This window comes from Rosa chinensis, chromosome 5, assembly GCF_002994745.2.
Source record: "Rosa chinensis cultivar Old Blush chromosome 5, RchiOBHm-V2, whole genome shotgun sequence".
In the NCBI taxonomy this organism is placed as follows: Eukaryota; Viridiplantae; Streptophyta; class Magnoliopsida; order Rosales; family Rosaceae; genus Rosa; species Rosa chinensis.
In genome coordinates, this window is record NC_037092.1 from 10991395 (window position 1) to 11006715 (window position 15321).

At 38.4% G+C, this 15321-nt stretch overlaps 3 protein-coding genes, 1 long non-coding RNA gene and 1 other non-coding gene across 5 annotated transcripts; 3 read left to right on the plus strand and 2 right to left on the minus strand.

Moving 5' to 3' along the window:
* Positions 1-60: 60 nt before the first annotated feature.
* Positions 61-3293, plus strand: LOC112201489. The gene is made up of 3 exons (XM_040519672.1): positions 61-161; positions 701-1642; positions 2050-3293. Exon 3 carries the CDS (start codon positions 2336-2338, stop codon positions 3041-3043), a length of 708 nt encoding a protein of 235 aa, XP_040375606.1. The 5' UTR covers positions 61-161; positions 701-1642; positions 2050-2335; the 3' UTR covers positions 3044-3293.
* Positions 3294-6333: 3040 nt separating this feature from the next.
* Positions 6334-9430, plus strand: LOC112165664 (DNA-damage-repair/toleration protein DRT111, chloroplastic). The gene is made up of 2 exons (XM_024302266.2): positions 6334-7402; positions 8858-9430. Exons 1-2 carry the CDS (start codon positions 6524-6526, stop codon positions 9152-9154), a joined length of 1176 nt encoding a protein of 391 aa, XP_024158034.1. The 5' UTR covers positions 6334-6523; the 3' UTR covers positions 9155-9430.
* Positions 7409-8657, plus strand: LOC121049391. The gene is made up of 2 exons (XR_005799906.1): positions 7409-8097; positions 8202-8657. It is a non-coding gene; the product is annotated as an uncharacterized LOC121049391 (long non-coding RNA).
* A 1145-nt stretch (positions 9431-10575) lies between the features above and the next one.
* Positions 10576-12943, minus strand: LOC112165666 (kxDL motif-containing protein 1). Its single transcript, XM_024302269.2, has 3 exons — positions 12779-12943; positions 11733-11885; positions 10576-10924 (listed from the first exon to the last, which is right to left on the minus strand). The coding sequence occupies exons 1-3, from the start codon at positions 12892-12894 to the stop codon at positions 10822-10824; spliced, it is 372 nt and encodes a 123-aa protein (XP_024158037.1). The 5' UTR covers positions 12895-12943; the 3' UTR covers positions 10576-10821.
* Positions 12944-13110: 167 nt separating this feature from the next.
* TRNAY-GUA lies at positions 13111-13201 on the minus strand. The gene is given in 2 exon segments: positions 13111-13146; positions 13165-13201. It is a non-coding gene; the product is annotated as a tRNA-Tyr (tRNA).
* Between the last annotated feature and the right edge of the window lie 2120 nt (positions 13202-15321).

Sequence of the window (15321 nt, forward strand, 5' to 3'; positions counted from 1 at the left end):
AAGATATTGTTCTGATTACTATAGATGTTTGGACGATGATATGCCTGCCTTAAATTTATGGTATTTACTTTATTTAAATTTTCAACTGTTGGGGACAGGTTAATTGGACTAAATCATTACATTATTAGGAAGACTTTTTGGTGGCGACAATATCTAAATAGGTAAGGCTTCTTATTACCCTTTCATGAAGCCATTTACTATTTATCCTTTAATTTTCAATTGTATTAATGCTAATTTGATATGAAGAGACAAAGTTTCTTAAGAAAAAAATAATAATAATAATAAAAAACTGAAAGCAAAACAAATTTTGGCTAGGAAAGGGTTAAGAATCACTTATTTTAGGCTTATTTTCATGTTTGATTAAAAGGGTCATTTCATTTATTCTCTAGGTCTGATTAAGAGGATATCCTAAGAAACTTTTGGTTAAAGAGTAAAAACAGAGATGTATTACAATTTAAAACTTGTTATAGATTGAGCATTTTTAACTGCAAACTGTGACATACAATAGTATGTTTGATAGCTTTGGCCTGTGGGATTGTGAATTGTGATTGATTAATTTTCGACAGAAATCATGTGCAAAAGGATTATGTGAAATCCAGACTTTCAACTATCACATTTTAAAGGTTATAAAGCCATTGTTGCTAGCTTACATGTCATGTTGTTAATCCTCCGGATCTTCATTTTCTCCTCACTTTTTTAGTACCTATCCTCCTTCAGGACTTCAACAATGGCCGCAGAGATTGTTGATCCAGATGATTATCGTAAGAGATATTTGGAAATTTCTATAGCCCTATTCAATTTGCATGACTCAGCGATCAAATTTGTCAAAAGCCACATTTCTACACCTCAAGTACTCCCTAACAAAGAAGACCATGACCAGAGAAAGAGACTTGTTGAGGAGATGAAAGAAGCATTTACCAGTTCTGCAAGTTATTTAGAGTTCAACAAATTGAAAGAAGGATTAAAAGGAGTAGAGATGAGCTGTATGCAGTGGATCAAACTCAAAGAGTTTGATGAAGATATAATTGTGGAGGAAATAAAGTCTCAATCAGTTAGTCTTGGAACTCGCCTTTCTACGAGTCTTGCCTGTCTTTTATTTATGATGATGTGGGAGGGAAAAAATCAACTGATTGAGAAATTTCAACAGTTAGAGTTTCTATTTTCCTTTATGGCTGCTATGGAAGATGGTACTGGTATAGAGGATTCAAATTCTGGTATAGGTGTGGCATATGAGATGATTCTTCCCCTATTCAAAATAGTTGATCAAGAAATGAAGAAGGAAATGAATATTGACATTGATGTCAAAAATAGTACAAGCAGCTGGTATGAATCAGAACAAGAAATTAATAAAGTTCTTGATCAATTTGTACTCGTACTTTCAACGTTGGACACACTTTTGAGCTGTCCAATGCTGGAAGAGCGAATGTTGCAATTGCTGGGAAATGGACTTACAAGGTTGGAGACAAGAGTGAACAAGTTTGAAAGTATGGTGAATGAAATAAAGGGAAAATTCAGCATAACAGTACGGGTTTGATGGCAATGGATGCATTTCTTGTGGAACATAACACAGAACAGAGATGGCTGGATTTGATCAAATCGGAGGGCCATTTAGGAGAGAGGCCTGAAAAAAGACAGATGACAGGTAACTGATTAAATGAATTGAGTTGGAAGGAATGCATGCATGCATGATTTAGTAAGTCTCTGATTTGATTTGGAATGCTGTCACTATATATCTGCTTTGGCAATGATGCTAGCTAGTTTTGGTAAAGTTTTCTGCATATTTTGTTGCTTTTCTTGTTAGCTCCTGTCACGAATCATGCATCGATCCTAATCAGAATAAGAATAAGAACCGACAAGTCAAGTAAAGTCAACTTATCTTATATGAATAAGGAATTTGAAGAGGACTTTCATATATTTTTTGCTTGATGAATAGAATTATTAGCAAGTGCGTTGACCTTTAAAAATAGAACTAAAGGCAGATTCTCTGAAACTTGTATTCTGTTTCCTTGGAGACTGAAAAATTACTAAAATGTCTGATAAATTGAACAGGTGATATCTCTGAAGAAGGAACTTTCAGAGATGCAGAGCAGCGCTTGAAGATATGTCAAGCAACATTTGAGGATCAGGTCAAGGTGGTCCTGAAATTCACGGATTTTAAGGAACCTAACCGCATAGCCTTAGACTTTGGCAAGTTCTATGTTGCTAGAGTGACTTCTATACACTTTTATAGAAAGTCTGATCCTGCAGCACCTGGGAGGCAGGAGTTCCTTCTGAGATAAGAAATCCTGAATGGCCTTTTTCTGTTTCTAGTCCCTACTTTGAAAGAGTTACAGCAATGCAAGGATATAATGCCACTAGAAATAGAAAGAGTGTAAGGCAATTGCTTGAAGAGCACCAGCCTGTGCCCGGAACAAAATTGGAGAGTCTAAAGGCGTATGCAGTTCATCTTGGGACTCAAATCTCTAAACATCTTGTCAAGCTCATACTGATGCTGAAGTCAGAAGGAATACCAGAAATGGTTCTAAAAATCAAGAACTTGGAGTCTCTGTTTCCTTTTTTACTGGAGTTGTTCACTTGCTTAGGTCCTGCTGGGTATGGAGTGGTTTACAGAAAGATAATTACAATCATAAGCCTAGCAGACCAAGAACTGAAGACGGTTCAAAATTCAAACCAAGGAAACATTGCTGATCAAGTTGTTACTAATTGGTATGCAAGCATGACAGAAGCAGAAATCGATGACATTCTCGATGACTGTGCAGAGATTATTGCAACATTGGAGTCTAATCTGAGCTTTCCACTGCTGTTGTTCGGCATAGCTTCTCCCAACTTATTTAGCCTGGAGAAAACCCACTTTTTACCGGTGGAGAACGATCTGAATGGCGTGCATGATATAGAGGGTGTGGATGATGTGGTGGGTATGGAAGAGGTGGTGGAAGGGATGGAGGAATTATACAATGATCAGAAGGATACTCCTACTTTAGTGAGGCAAGTTCTGGAGAAAATGAAAGGGCCCATAGAACAAGTGTGGGAGCGTTTGACATGAAGAAACTGATGCATTGCTTTGTTTCATGACTTGTCTTACTGATGATGCCTTGCCTTGTTTCATTACTTGTCTGGATGTTGTGATTCTGTTCTTCGTCAAACACACATCTTCTTTTATGTTATGTTTAAATTTGGACTCATCAGTCATATAGTTTATCTTGCTACTGTTTTAATCACCGTAGTCATTTGTGTTTGTTAGCTTCTTAGTTTTACTCTGTCATGCAACCAAATTTCCGGTAATGATACCTTGTAATGCCAAAGCCTGAGATAACTTGATATTTACAAGGTTGATGCAGTTTTCAGAATTTCTTAAGTAGGCTTAATTTGGTGGGGACGTGAGCGGCCATGCCACGTGACAAGTGGGCGTCGGCCCGACGCCCTCCAATCACATGGAAGCTAGAGATCACGTTCTCTATGGGGCTATACCACCTGGATTAAGTGTGGGTAGCCCAGTGTAATCAATTCTAAACAATCCTTATTCATCCAGGAAAATTAACATGGTGCTTGATTACTCCATAAACATACTTGCTTTAGGATATTTAGGATTATTCTTGCGCTGCAATCAATTTTGATTTTTCTAGGTTTTAGGTGTCATATTCATAAACTGTTTGCAAATTCTCATATGAAAGAAAGATCAACTAGTATATTCTGATTTTGGCATGTATTTTTAGACGTGTCATGGCATATCGAAACAATCAAATATTGTCAATATCATTTTTTTTTGTTGAAATTTTTTCGTGACATACTTTCACCATTAATAAAGCGCAATGTTCCAATTATCAAACTTGAGAAACCTCGACCTGATTTTGTTTTGCTTCCTCTTAGCTGTGAGGTAAACATTTCGAAAACTACATGAAATCAAGAAATTGGTCCATGCCTTGGATTTACAAGAGGGAGAGAAGGGCTTACTTGATTCTGCTCTCAATCTTGAATCGGGTGAGGCATGGTGGTCTGCTTCTCTGCTATCTCATTCAAGATTTGTAGGGCTTCTGTTGGGAGATGCTCCGAATATGATTGATGCCCTCATTTCTACGTTTTTTAATTTTTCAAAGTCAAAAAACCAAAAAAATACGTTTGAGATTTTTGAGGTTCATCTAGTGGAGCACATTCTAAAAATCATGTTTTAACAATGAGATGATCACATGAAAAAAATTTCAAGAATAAAGGCCTTGACATGGTTTGACACTTTGGAGGTGTCATGCGAGCACTTATACTTATCAACACCATTTTTTATTGAAATTCTTACATGCCATAATCTCACCATTGGTAAGACATGATTTTTAGGAGTTTCTCTGATTGATAGACCTAAAAAATCTGGACCCGGTTATTTTGTAATGATTATCCTAATTTTTTGACTTTGGATATCGGAAAAAAAAAAAAAAGTCGAGATTTTTGAAGACTATCAGTTATAAAAATTGCTTAAAAATTATAATTTATTAATTAAAAAAATTGTGAGGAAATAAGAATATGAATTTTTTGGCCAAACACTGTGTGCTATAATCCAAAATTTTGGGTAAAAATTATGATTTTGGACAAAAAAAAAAAGTGGACATAGGCTTGCAGTTGGTTCTAAATGGAGTTGAAAATCACACCACATCTTTCCATGTGCTTCGCCTCGCTTGCTTACTCGAGCGTAGCCATCGTTAGCATCACTCGCTTGCATGCGCATGGTTCGCCTCACTAGTCTCCCTCCCTTGCATGATGAGAAGTTGAGAACTTTCACTGTATAGGCAGTACTGTAGCTTAGCTTATTGTAGATGACAAGTCAAGTAACAACTGTTCTACTTACGATTGATCAAATTATGACATCTTCAACTTCCACATTACTAAATAGTAAATGCAAACCCCAAAGCTTAGCGGGAGCAGGCAGTTGATGCGTACCTAAGAAGCCACTAAATATAGCTGCTAAGTTTTCCGATCACTTCCCAAATCCCAAGTTCATAGTGTCGCAATATTTAATTTCAAGTACATAATAAAAGCCTTTTGTTTCTTCTTTTTTCAGTCTGCAATGCAGATACTACGTATCATATATCGATCACCTATGGAGTTTTAGCTAGACTTATACGTAAGTGTTTTCAGTATCTTCGATCTTCAGGTCTATAACTAGTTTAATCTTATTACTAGCTATTGGTAAGTGCCAATGTGCAATCGTTCATCTCATTTCTTTCGATGTTTATTAACCATTGGTGTTGAGAACAAACTCGTCAAGTTCATACTAATACAGAACGTCAAGTTCATACTAATGACAGAAACTTCTACTTCCAGTAAAACCAGCTGCTCGATCTCAGGTATGTTCTGATCAAAAAACTTAAATACCGAGTCCAGCAATCTAAATCGAGAAGAGGGCCGGCGGTGAATACTCTTGGCATGATGACATATATGTGATGCTCAATGGATTCAATGGCTTCATGCCTTCATCAATCCTCACCTTATGTGTGTGACCATAGTCCAACACCAAGCTTGTTTCGTTTGGCTGATACAAAATGTATGTTATGTGATATGATGTTATGTGATATGGACTAATTTAAAGACTTGGTAGTTTGCTACGAACACCTTCTCATGTAACTAGCTGTTGTAAGCTAACTAATTGTTCCCTGTAATACATTAATTGATACTCGGGTGACATTGATCTAATTATTATTGTTTTCTTTAGTTTTGGAATACTTTGTTAATGTATTGGAGGAAATTAAAGATTGCATATAATGTTTTTGTGCAATACTCGTATACTCAGCCCATACATATGGTATACTATTTACTTATTTAGGGTTACTACATCTCAGCTCACTTTGTTCGTATAATGAAGGATGAATGGCTAAGAGATAAGCTTCACTTTGATTTCCAATAGTTAAAATGAGGATTTCTCAAATAAATGTTCTGCTCGAAACTAATTGTTAGAGTAAAAACTCACATTCTCCTAAAATTGAAGAATGCTATTACTATTAACTATAGGAATCAAATTTTTGTCCGTCGGCTCTTGATCCTATAGACAGTGAGGCGGTACTTTCTTCAGTATCTCTAGCGCAGCTTTCTTTACTATCTCAACCGCTGCGGCTGCCGGAGATATCAATCACCGTGAAGCCAGAACCGCGCGGACCTCCCCACCGTGAAGCCACCGCTTGCTGAAGGGAATCAATTTACAATTGGTTAGGTAGGGATGCAATCCTTTTTACTGTTTGAGCCGAGGAGCTGTAAATGTAAAGATTAAATTTTATTTTGGTTGAGTAAAAAGTAAAAATTATAAATTTACGAAGGAGCTAAATTCTACGTCCCAAACCGACCATACCAGTAAAAATGTAAAATAGTTCTTCAGTGTAGCCTTTTGCAGAAGGCGATAGAATCAGAGCCACAATCTCTAATCCAAACCGCCGAAACCCTAATCCCAACAATTCCCCCCTCTCTTCCTAATCCCCAACCCCCAAAATTCACATCCATCCATAAAGCTTGAATCTTTTCTAGGTTTTCCAAGAGCCCAGTAAAAAAAATGCTAGGCGGGCTCTACGGCGACCTCCCGCCTCCGTCGTCGGCGGACGAAGAAAACAAACCCACCAACTCGACGGTGTGGTCGAGCAGCACCAAAATGGCGCCCCAGACTCTCCGCAAGCCCTCTTCGATTTTCGCGCCACCCCAGACGATCCTCAAATCCCAGACCAAGCCCAAACCGTCGGCGAGCTCGGTGGTTTCCAAAATCGCCGCGGCGTCTCCGGTGGCCGCGCCGGTGATGCACAGCGACGCGTCGGTGCAGCCGGCGCTGGTGGGCGTCACGTCGACGGTGCTGGAGGAGTACGATCCGGCGAGGCCGAATGACTACGAGGAGTACCGGAGGGAGAGGAAGAAGAAGGCGATGGAGGCCGAGGTGAGGAGAGAGCTCGATCGGAGAAGACAGGAGGAGGAGGAGAAGGAGAGGAGAGAGAGGGAGGAGAGAGAAAGAGAAAGAGAGAGGGAGAGAGATAGGGATAGGGATAGGGATTTCGGAGATTCGAGGCTGAACATTTCCGGCGAGGAAGCGTGGAGGCGGAGGGCGGCGATGAGTGGCTCAGCGGCGGTGCCGGAAGCTCCAAGGTCACCGTCTCCGCCGAGCAATGTGGATGGTTTTACTATTGGGAAGTCGGAGAGTGGAGGATTGGGCGTGGGAGCTGGAGGTCAAATGACTGCAGCTCAGAGAATGATGGCGAAAATGGGGTGGAAGCAGGGGCAGGGGCTTGGGAAGCTAGAGCAGGGGATTACTACTCCTTTGATGGCCAAGAAGACGGATAGGAGAGCCGGGGTGATTGTGAATGCTAGTGAAACAAAGCCGGAGAAGAAGGCCAAGGGTGTCAATCTTAATGGGCCACCCACTCGGGTATTGTTGCTCAGAAACATGGTATGCGTATGGTTTACCATTGATGCTTTATGCATTTATTTGAAAGTTTGCTACTTTGTTCTTTGTGTGATGAACTGATGATGATGCATTATGCGATTTACAGTTGCTTGAATTCTTAAGAGTTTGCAATGTAGGTCTGATTGTTGGCATGTTGCATTAGTGTTATTGTAGGATCAATATGTGGATACTCCTGGTTCTTATTTGACTCTAAACAAGCCTAGAATAGAACAAGCCGATGTTAAATCAAACCAGAAATTCAGATTTAGTTGAATCCACTGTTAGTATACTTTATATATTGTTCACTTCTTCAGCTTCAATACACATGTTAGTTAATATAGACTCAGTTGCTTCTATATAAGCTAACGTGTATTGAAGCTGAAGAAGTGAACAATATGTAAGTTTACTACAGAACACTTTCTGAAATGTACTTGTTTCTAATACATATATATTCTTCATTTGATGCATAAAACTTACTATCTAGTATAACATGCAAAAGCATTATCTTATACTTTCAAGTTTTTGGCCCTAAATTAATCAATTTGACTGCTTTATTAAGTTAACTTTGTTGACTACCGGTGATATGTCTATAAACTCTCCAGAGGGCTGTACATGTTGCCTTTGTACTCTAGGGACCCAAGAGCTGTATATGTAGAATCACATCTAGAATCGCAGTGAGGTTAGCGGTTAGCTCTTGGGTCTTTTTCATATGATCCAGCTTGAAGATTGTCTTACAGGTTCTGATTCACTGTGGTGGCTCAAACTCTTCTCCTTTTAAAAAGAGTCATGAGTCAGCTCTTAGGTCTTTTTCATATGATCCAGCTTGAAGATTGTCTTACAGGTTCTGATTCACTGTGTTGGCTCGAACTCTTTTCCTTTTAAAAAGTCATGAGTCAGCTCTTAGGTCTTTTCATATGATCCAGCTTGAAGACTGTCTTGAAGTTTCTGAGATACTGTGGTGACTTGTTCTCTTTCATGCCTGCATCGAAATTTCTTAACTGTATTGTTAACAAACAGGCCTAGTCTCTTCTTAACCATAATCTCGACCACTATTTCTATCTTGTATGCCAATAGTGTCCCTTTGGTCGACCTTGAGTATAATCATCACTAATTCCAGGTAGTCCTATGTCTAAAGAGTTGAGGATTAGTTCTCCTTCCCTGAAAATGTCGTAAAGGTTTGTAACTTTGTACAGACTTTATACATTCATCTTCCATATAAATTTTGAGGATGAGTTCTCCCTGCAATTTTACTTTGAGAGAAACAACTTGCTAGAATATTGTTTGATTTTTCGGAAATTGATGAGTTTAATCTTCAGAACTTACCTTTATTATTGAAAACAATTAATGCATGTAGACCATTGAGGCTAAAGAGAGAAATATAATGATATCTTCCTACTTGTTTATGTGACTGTCTACTCAAGAAATGTGAAGCTGATGTGATGTCCTTTATTCTTGAAGGTGGGACCAGGTGAGGTGGATGACGAGTTAGAAGATGAAGTAGCATCAGAGTGTGCAAAGTATGGTACAGTGACCCGGGTGCTCATATTTGAGATAACAGAGCCAAACTTCCCAGTGGATGAAGCAGTAAGAATCTTTGTGCAGTTTGAGAGACCTGAAGAAACAACCAAAGCATTGGTTGACCTTGATGGTCGATATTTTGGAGGTAGAGTGGTCCGTGCCTCATTCTATGATGAGGAGAGGTTTGGTAACAATGAATTGGCTCCAATGCCAGGAGAAATCCCTGGTTTCACTTGATTTACAGAATCTGTCTGCGAGTTATCTTTCCTTCATTTGTAGAGTTACTAGAAATACAAGGTAGTCTTGGATTCACATTGCCATGGCTAGAGTTAGAATGTTACTTGCTGGCAGTTGTGGCATCCAAACTTGTAGTAGCTTTACTTTTGTGGACATCAAGCTGATGTAACTATAACTATAAACTACACGAGGTGAAGCAAATGTTATAATTGCGCAAAGCTCTAGTGCTTGACCAATTTTGATTGTGAAATTCTATTCATTAGAATTTTATCATAATGCATTTGTGGCGGGATCCTGTTTTTGTAAAAACCAGGTTTCCTTGTTGAAACAGATTTGATTGCATAAAGTGGGTTGTTCTACCACAGCACACTGCATCCCCACAGAATTTGCATTTCAAAACCAACACTAAATTTTGTGTAATATGAGTTCTAAGAGTGAGGTGAAGCAACAGGTGTGGAGTGGTCGGACGCCCTGACCTCTGGCAGGTGGTGTAGCTCACCTTCGGACATGAGGGACAATGGGCAGATGGAGTGCGTGCCACTGCCGCTGCTGTTAAATTCAGGGAGTCGATATGGCGAAGCTGTGGTCGAACATTCACCACCAGCCATGACCACACTGCTGCTCGGTGTTGGCGTTGCTATTGCTGTGGCAGTGCTTGCTTTGGAGATCCCACAAGCCGGACAGAAATCCAGTACCTTCTCTCGCATTTCACATAGCAATAGAACAAATTAACAGAGTATAATGTAAGAAAAGAAAGGGAATGAGAGGAGAGGATTGAGGAGGTACATTAGAGCGGTAGGTGGTGCCATCAGGTTCCACGCGCCAGCCGGCCTCTTTAGCAAGATGGCGGAGGACCTCATTGATGTCAGCGCGAGGAGGGAGTTTGTAGCCACCGTGTTTGCGTAAACCATGGAAGATTTTAGTGGTGATGGCCCTTCTATGCCTCTCCCGTATCCTTGTCTTCTCTTTCTCACTCTCGCTCCTCCCACTCCCACTGGTTCCCGCCATTTCCAACTGCTACTGGTGCTCTATGCTCACTCTCTTAAACCCCACATAATATACGGAAATGGGAATGAAAAGTGTGAGCTTTCAGACAAAGCTTTGTAGGTTGGAGTTGGTGAGGAATCGGACAGGTGGGAGAGAGCCACGCGGCTAGGAGTAGCCAATGGCCATGGTTCTGCAGTCTGCATGCACTGTATCTTCGTTTTGCATGACACTCAAGAGACTAAAAGAAAAGGTGTGAAGAGTCACAATTGCATGTTTCAATTTCACGCATGGGGAGGGGTTCAGCAACTCTGAACGTAAATGAGTATCTGAAGTTTCATTTTTATTTTTAAACAATCATTTCTATATGGTGCTTTAAGAACTTAGAAGGGGCTATAAACTTAAATCACTAGTAATTAAATCTTGAGAACAGAAGATCAATACAATGCTCACAAATTGGATTACTTCTCATTTTCGGTCAAATCATATACAGATACCAATTATTCACACAGAACCACACCAACCAAAACGAAAGTAATCGGGTTACAGAACTTGAATATGCTTTCTAATGTTACAGAACTTGACTATGCTTTCTAATGTTACAGAACTTGACTATGCTTTCTAGTACCCTGATGGAAATTGCGCTGGGCATTCAAAAGAAAACTTGAATATCCTTTCCAACATCACAGTGGCATTTCAAGGTCTGGTCTTTGGTCATGTACTTCTTGTTTCGAGTCATCCGGAAATGCATCTGGATAGGTAGCCAAAATTCTTGACTTCATGCTCCTGTTATCATATTACAAAAATGTCTGTGTCATTCCCTAGTAGTAGAATATGACAAGAACTTTCTATCCAAGAAAAGAATAAGACAGGTAATCACTATATTAGAGGGTTGGCAACAAAGAGCAAGGTCTGTGAGGTAAATCAAAACCTCGTCCATCATCAAAATGGATAGAGGCTGAAATGAAATCACTACCAAATTAAATATTAGACCCTGAAGGTGAATTTTTCCAGGTATGCCATTATACTTTAAGCTTTGATGCCGGAAGTGCATGTTAATGAAAGACAAAGTTATGTGATATATAGCTTATCCTTGATACTAAAATGACTCAGAACCTTTGGCCATACAAGGTTAATCTCAAATACACTAAAGATAAAATTGCTAGGACCAAACTGGCATTTTCTTGTGAAGTTGAGAAATCAGTAATTACATGAATCCACAGGGATCAGCCTGGTTTGTTCTTCTGTGCATTGTGTGTCTTTGTGACCTTTTAGTTTTGTAGGATAAGATATGTTCTTAAATTTCACCAATTGAACTGTAGAAAGCGGTACAATCTCAACCCCTTTAAGGCTTTAACTATCTAGGATATGTACAAGCTAAAGAATTTTTACAGATACACTTGACAGGCATTTTTTTTTTCTTTCTGTTTTCATTTTTGGTAAGAAACCATACTCAAAATTCAATTACATATGCCAGAAAGAATCTCCAGATTAGTTACCATCAAGAGCCAGAACAAGGAACAGTGTAGCCAGATAGAAATACACAAATGTGGGTGAGTACTCTAAATAAGAAAAGAGAAAGCAAGGATCACACCTTAACTTCTGAAATATGTAATCAAGATCAGACTTCATAGACCGCAAAAGGCGTGTGTTTTTAGAGAAATCTCCAGAAACCTCAGCAAAGCAGTTCTCTGAAACTTCATTAAAGTGTGACAGGACCGCATTGCCATCTTGCAACCTCCCCAATCTGCAATTAAAGAGGGAAAGGAAATGTGTAACAGAAATCAAATACATGTATCAAAAATGCAAGGAAACTAAGCAACCAATGCCAACAAGAGATCAACCATGAATCATACAATATAGAAAGTAAAACAAATTCAATATCCCATTCATTATAAGCTGCAAACTTAACTCTGACATACCACATCATGTTAGTGCTAATTTTTCGTGAAAGAAATGTACGCAATCCCTTTACATGGTAATATATATGAAAACTGAAGTAATTGATAATAGAAATAAAGTTTCAACGGTAATACTTCCATCCTAGCTTCCTACAATATGGACACTGAAAAATCATGTCTTGACGACATGGACATCAACTTGCATATTTCAACTAGTATCAATATCTGCTGGCTTGTAAGTAAGATAAAGGTAAAGGATGAACCGGCTCACTTCTGTAGTTTAACCGATATCATAAACAATCTATGGTAGTCTAGTCTGCATCATTTTTTTCACAGATAACCTCTAAAGAGCAGATGCAAAAGTTAAATCTTTCGGAGTGACAAGCATTCAAGACTAGAAGCAAAAACTACAAAAGCTATATCCCATTCCCTCACTGTTTGATGCAAATTCAACTTTTTCTCCCATCTAACACACTGCTTTACCATCAATTACAAAGTAGCACAATTAATCCAAAAGGACTCATCAATCCATTTCAATCTCCATTACACATATACACAGTAAAACAAAACATCAATCAAGTTTCTTCCTTTTCAACATTTACAAATACCCAATTAAGAAATATAAAAATATAGAATTAAAGCCTCACATTAGAGAATTTTAATGAGCAATATGATTAGAGAAACAAATAAAGATCAAAACTTTAAGCTGAGTGAGCGGAAGAGAGAAGAGAATACGTACATGAGGTGCTGCAGTTGTTTGAGGGAATCCAAATCCTGGGCATCGATTAGGGTTTTGAATTCATTTGATACCTCCACTGATGCCTCCTTAATCGCTTCTTTCTCAATCTGCTCCATCTCACCTTTAACTATCTATCACTCTCTGCAACTATGATCATCAGAATCAGAAACAAGAAGAAGAAGAAGAAAGAGATTGGCCCACTTTAAATGTGCAAGGCCCAACTACTCTACATATGATTTGGGCTTCAAAAGTTGTGTACAATCAGCACAAGCTCGGCCCACTAAGTCCCGTGGGATTTTTGAAAAAAATAAAAAGTTGTAATTAAAAAAGTTTCCGACCTACCGGATTCGAACCAGTGACCTAAGGATATCTGGTGGTTATACCAACTACAGTCCTCCGCTCTACCAACTGAGCTAAGGTCGGTTGTTGATACTCCTCTGCGAACAATTGTTTTATTAATAGAAGAGGAAAGGTGAGTATAAAAGTGCTTGTAACTTGTAAGAACAATGCAATAGTACTATTCTTCTTTATTTATTTATATTTATGAACAAAATCTATTTTCGAAAAGCATTTCTTCTGGGACTGGTAAATAATGAGATCATAAGAGCTTTCTGTGTCTAAAAATTGACTTTTTTCAATGTTAATTTTTTATGATTCAAAAGTTAGATCAATAATGATCTCATAACATTGACTCCATATGTACAAGTTTCACTAGAAAAATTTCATGTCTAAAAAAGATAATCGAACTTCATACATCACGAAAGACAAATATTGTTAAACTAAAATAGTAGTCATGAGTTCCGAGTCGTTATAATTATAAAACTATTCAAATAGTATAAATAAGTACTTTACAATTTACAATCATATACATGTCCCTCCAGAAAAACACAAACATAAATACATTGAAATTCATTGGGTATTAGTTGAATATTAAATGCAAAGGGTCTGAAATCTGAATTCTGAACCCAATTAAATAAACTTGCTTCTTGCTTGGGCCAAAACCTTAATTAAGATCTAAAGGAGACAATGATGAACTCCACACTAATTATTTCCCAAAATCCACCATACAAATCCCCCAACCCATACACAAAGTCACAAAATCCCCTTCCTCTATCTTCAAACGAACAAATATTACCAAACCCAAAAAACCCACCTCATGGTCCTCATCATTATAATCCTATCTAGCTACTGGTGCATAGTCTGCATCTTCCCCACAATACAGCAAACCCCCCCCCACAGTCCCCTAAAACCCTAATCCCCCAAAACCCATTTCACAAAATGTACAAGTTAACTTCAACTCCCCCAGTCAAAACCCCAAACCCCAACCACTTACAATTAAAACGTACACCCTGAAATCCCTCTTAGATCATGATAGTCTAGCAAGTATATGCCACCCTACCAAATCTTATAGAGCTGCAACAACCAAAAGATCCTAGATCTCAATCTCTTTAATTCAGAGTCAGTCAATTCAGCAAAATCCTAACCCTGGGTACCATTAGGTGTCTAGCTAGGGTTTCAAAAGCCGGGGATCTTTGCAGTTTAATATCTCTTTCCTCCATTTAAAGTGATCTTTCTTGTTGTTGGAAGAAGCAAACAGTTTCACTAAAGGGTTTTCAAAGGCACGCTTGTGCTGAAAGGTCCGAATCTCCACTCACCTGGAATAAAAAAATTTAAAAAAAATCAATTTTTTTTTTAATTTAACAAAAGTGGAAAGTAGGGTTTGGGAGTCTCCATGCGAGAACAGTTACTTTAATTTACTCTGCACCAAAAGATAGAGAGATCATGTCAATAAATATTACTTTTTACTGGCAATGAGAATAAGAAATACGCAAACTTAGAGCTTGGATTAGCCAGGAAGGATGCACGAGACACGAAAATTTACAGTGCCTTTCGCACTCACACGCCCCTTTAAAAAAACGCAGACCTCGATTCTTCAAAACGATGAAAAGGTTAAAAAGAGGGGTCGCGCCAGGGGGCAGGGTCCCCAACCCATGTAACTGCTGTGTCCCAATATGACTCCCCATTCATGATGTATGTATACATGTATGACATGTTTGAAGATGAATGATGTATGGGCATGGTTGGCATGATACGCGATTGTTATTATTACGTACCCTACATTGGTATCGTTGTGCATATAAATGCATGCATGGTTTTTATATGGAAATAGTAGTGACACGCGCTTATTGGTTATTACATTTAACCCCCTTAAGAGAGTAAAACTAATGTAGTTATTATTGCTGATTACATTAAAAAGTTACATACCATTGGAGAGTGTAAATTAATATCAAAGGGATAGAAAGTGCTAATCACGTGAAGTAAATGGCAGCTTTAGATTTTTTCAGAAATTACATTTGAGTCGAAATAGCACAGATTATAACTTTGTGCTCATTAGAAACATGTTGCAAATATACTAATGGTGTATTCAAATCCTTTTTCTCTTCCTCGGCAAAAAAATACAACTAGTTGATCGAATGCATGCCTCTTTGATTTGAAGGCTTTGTGGAATTTAATCAACAATTGTGGTCTTATTAAAAGTTTAT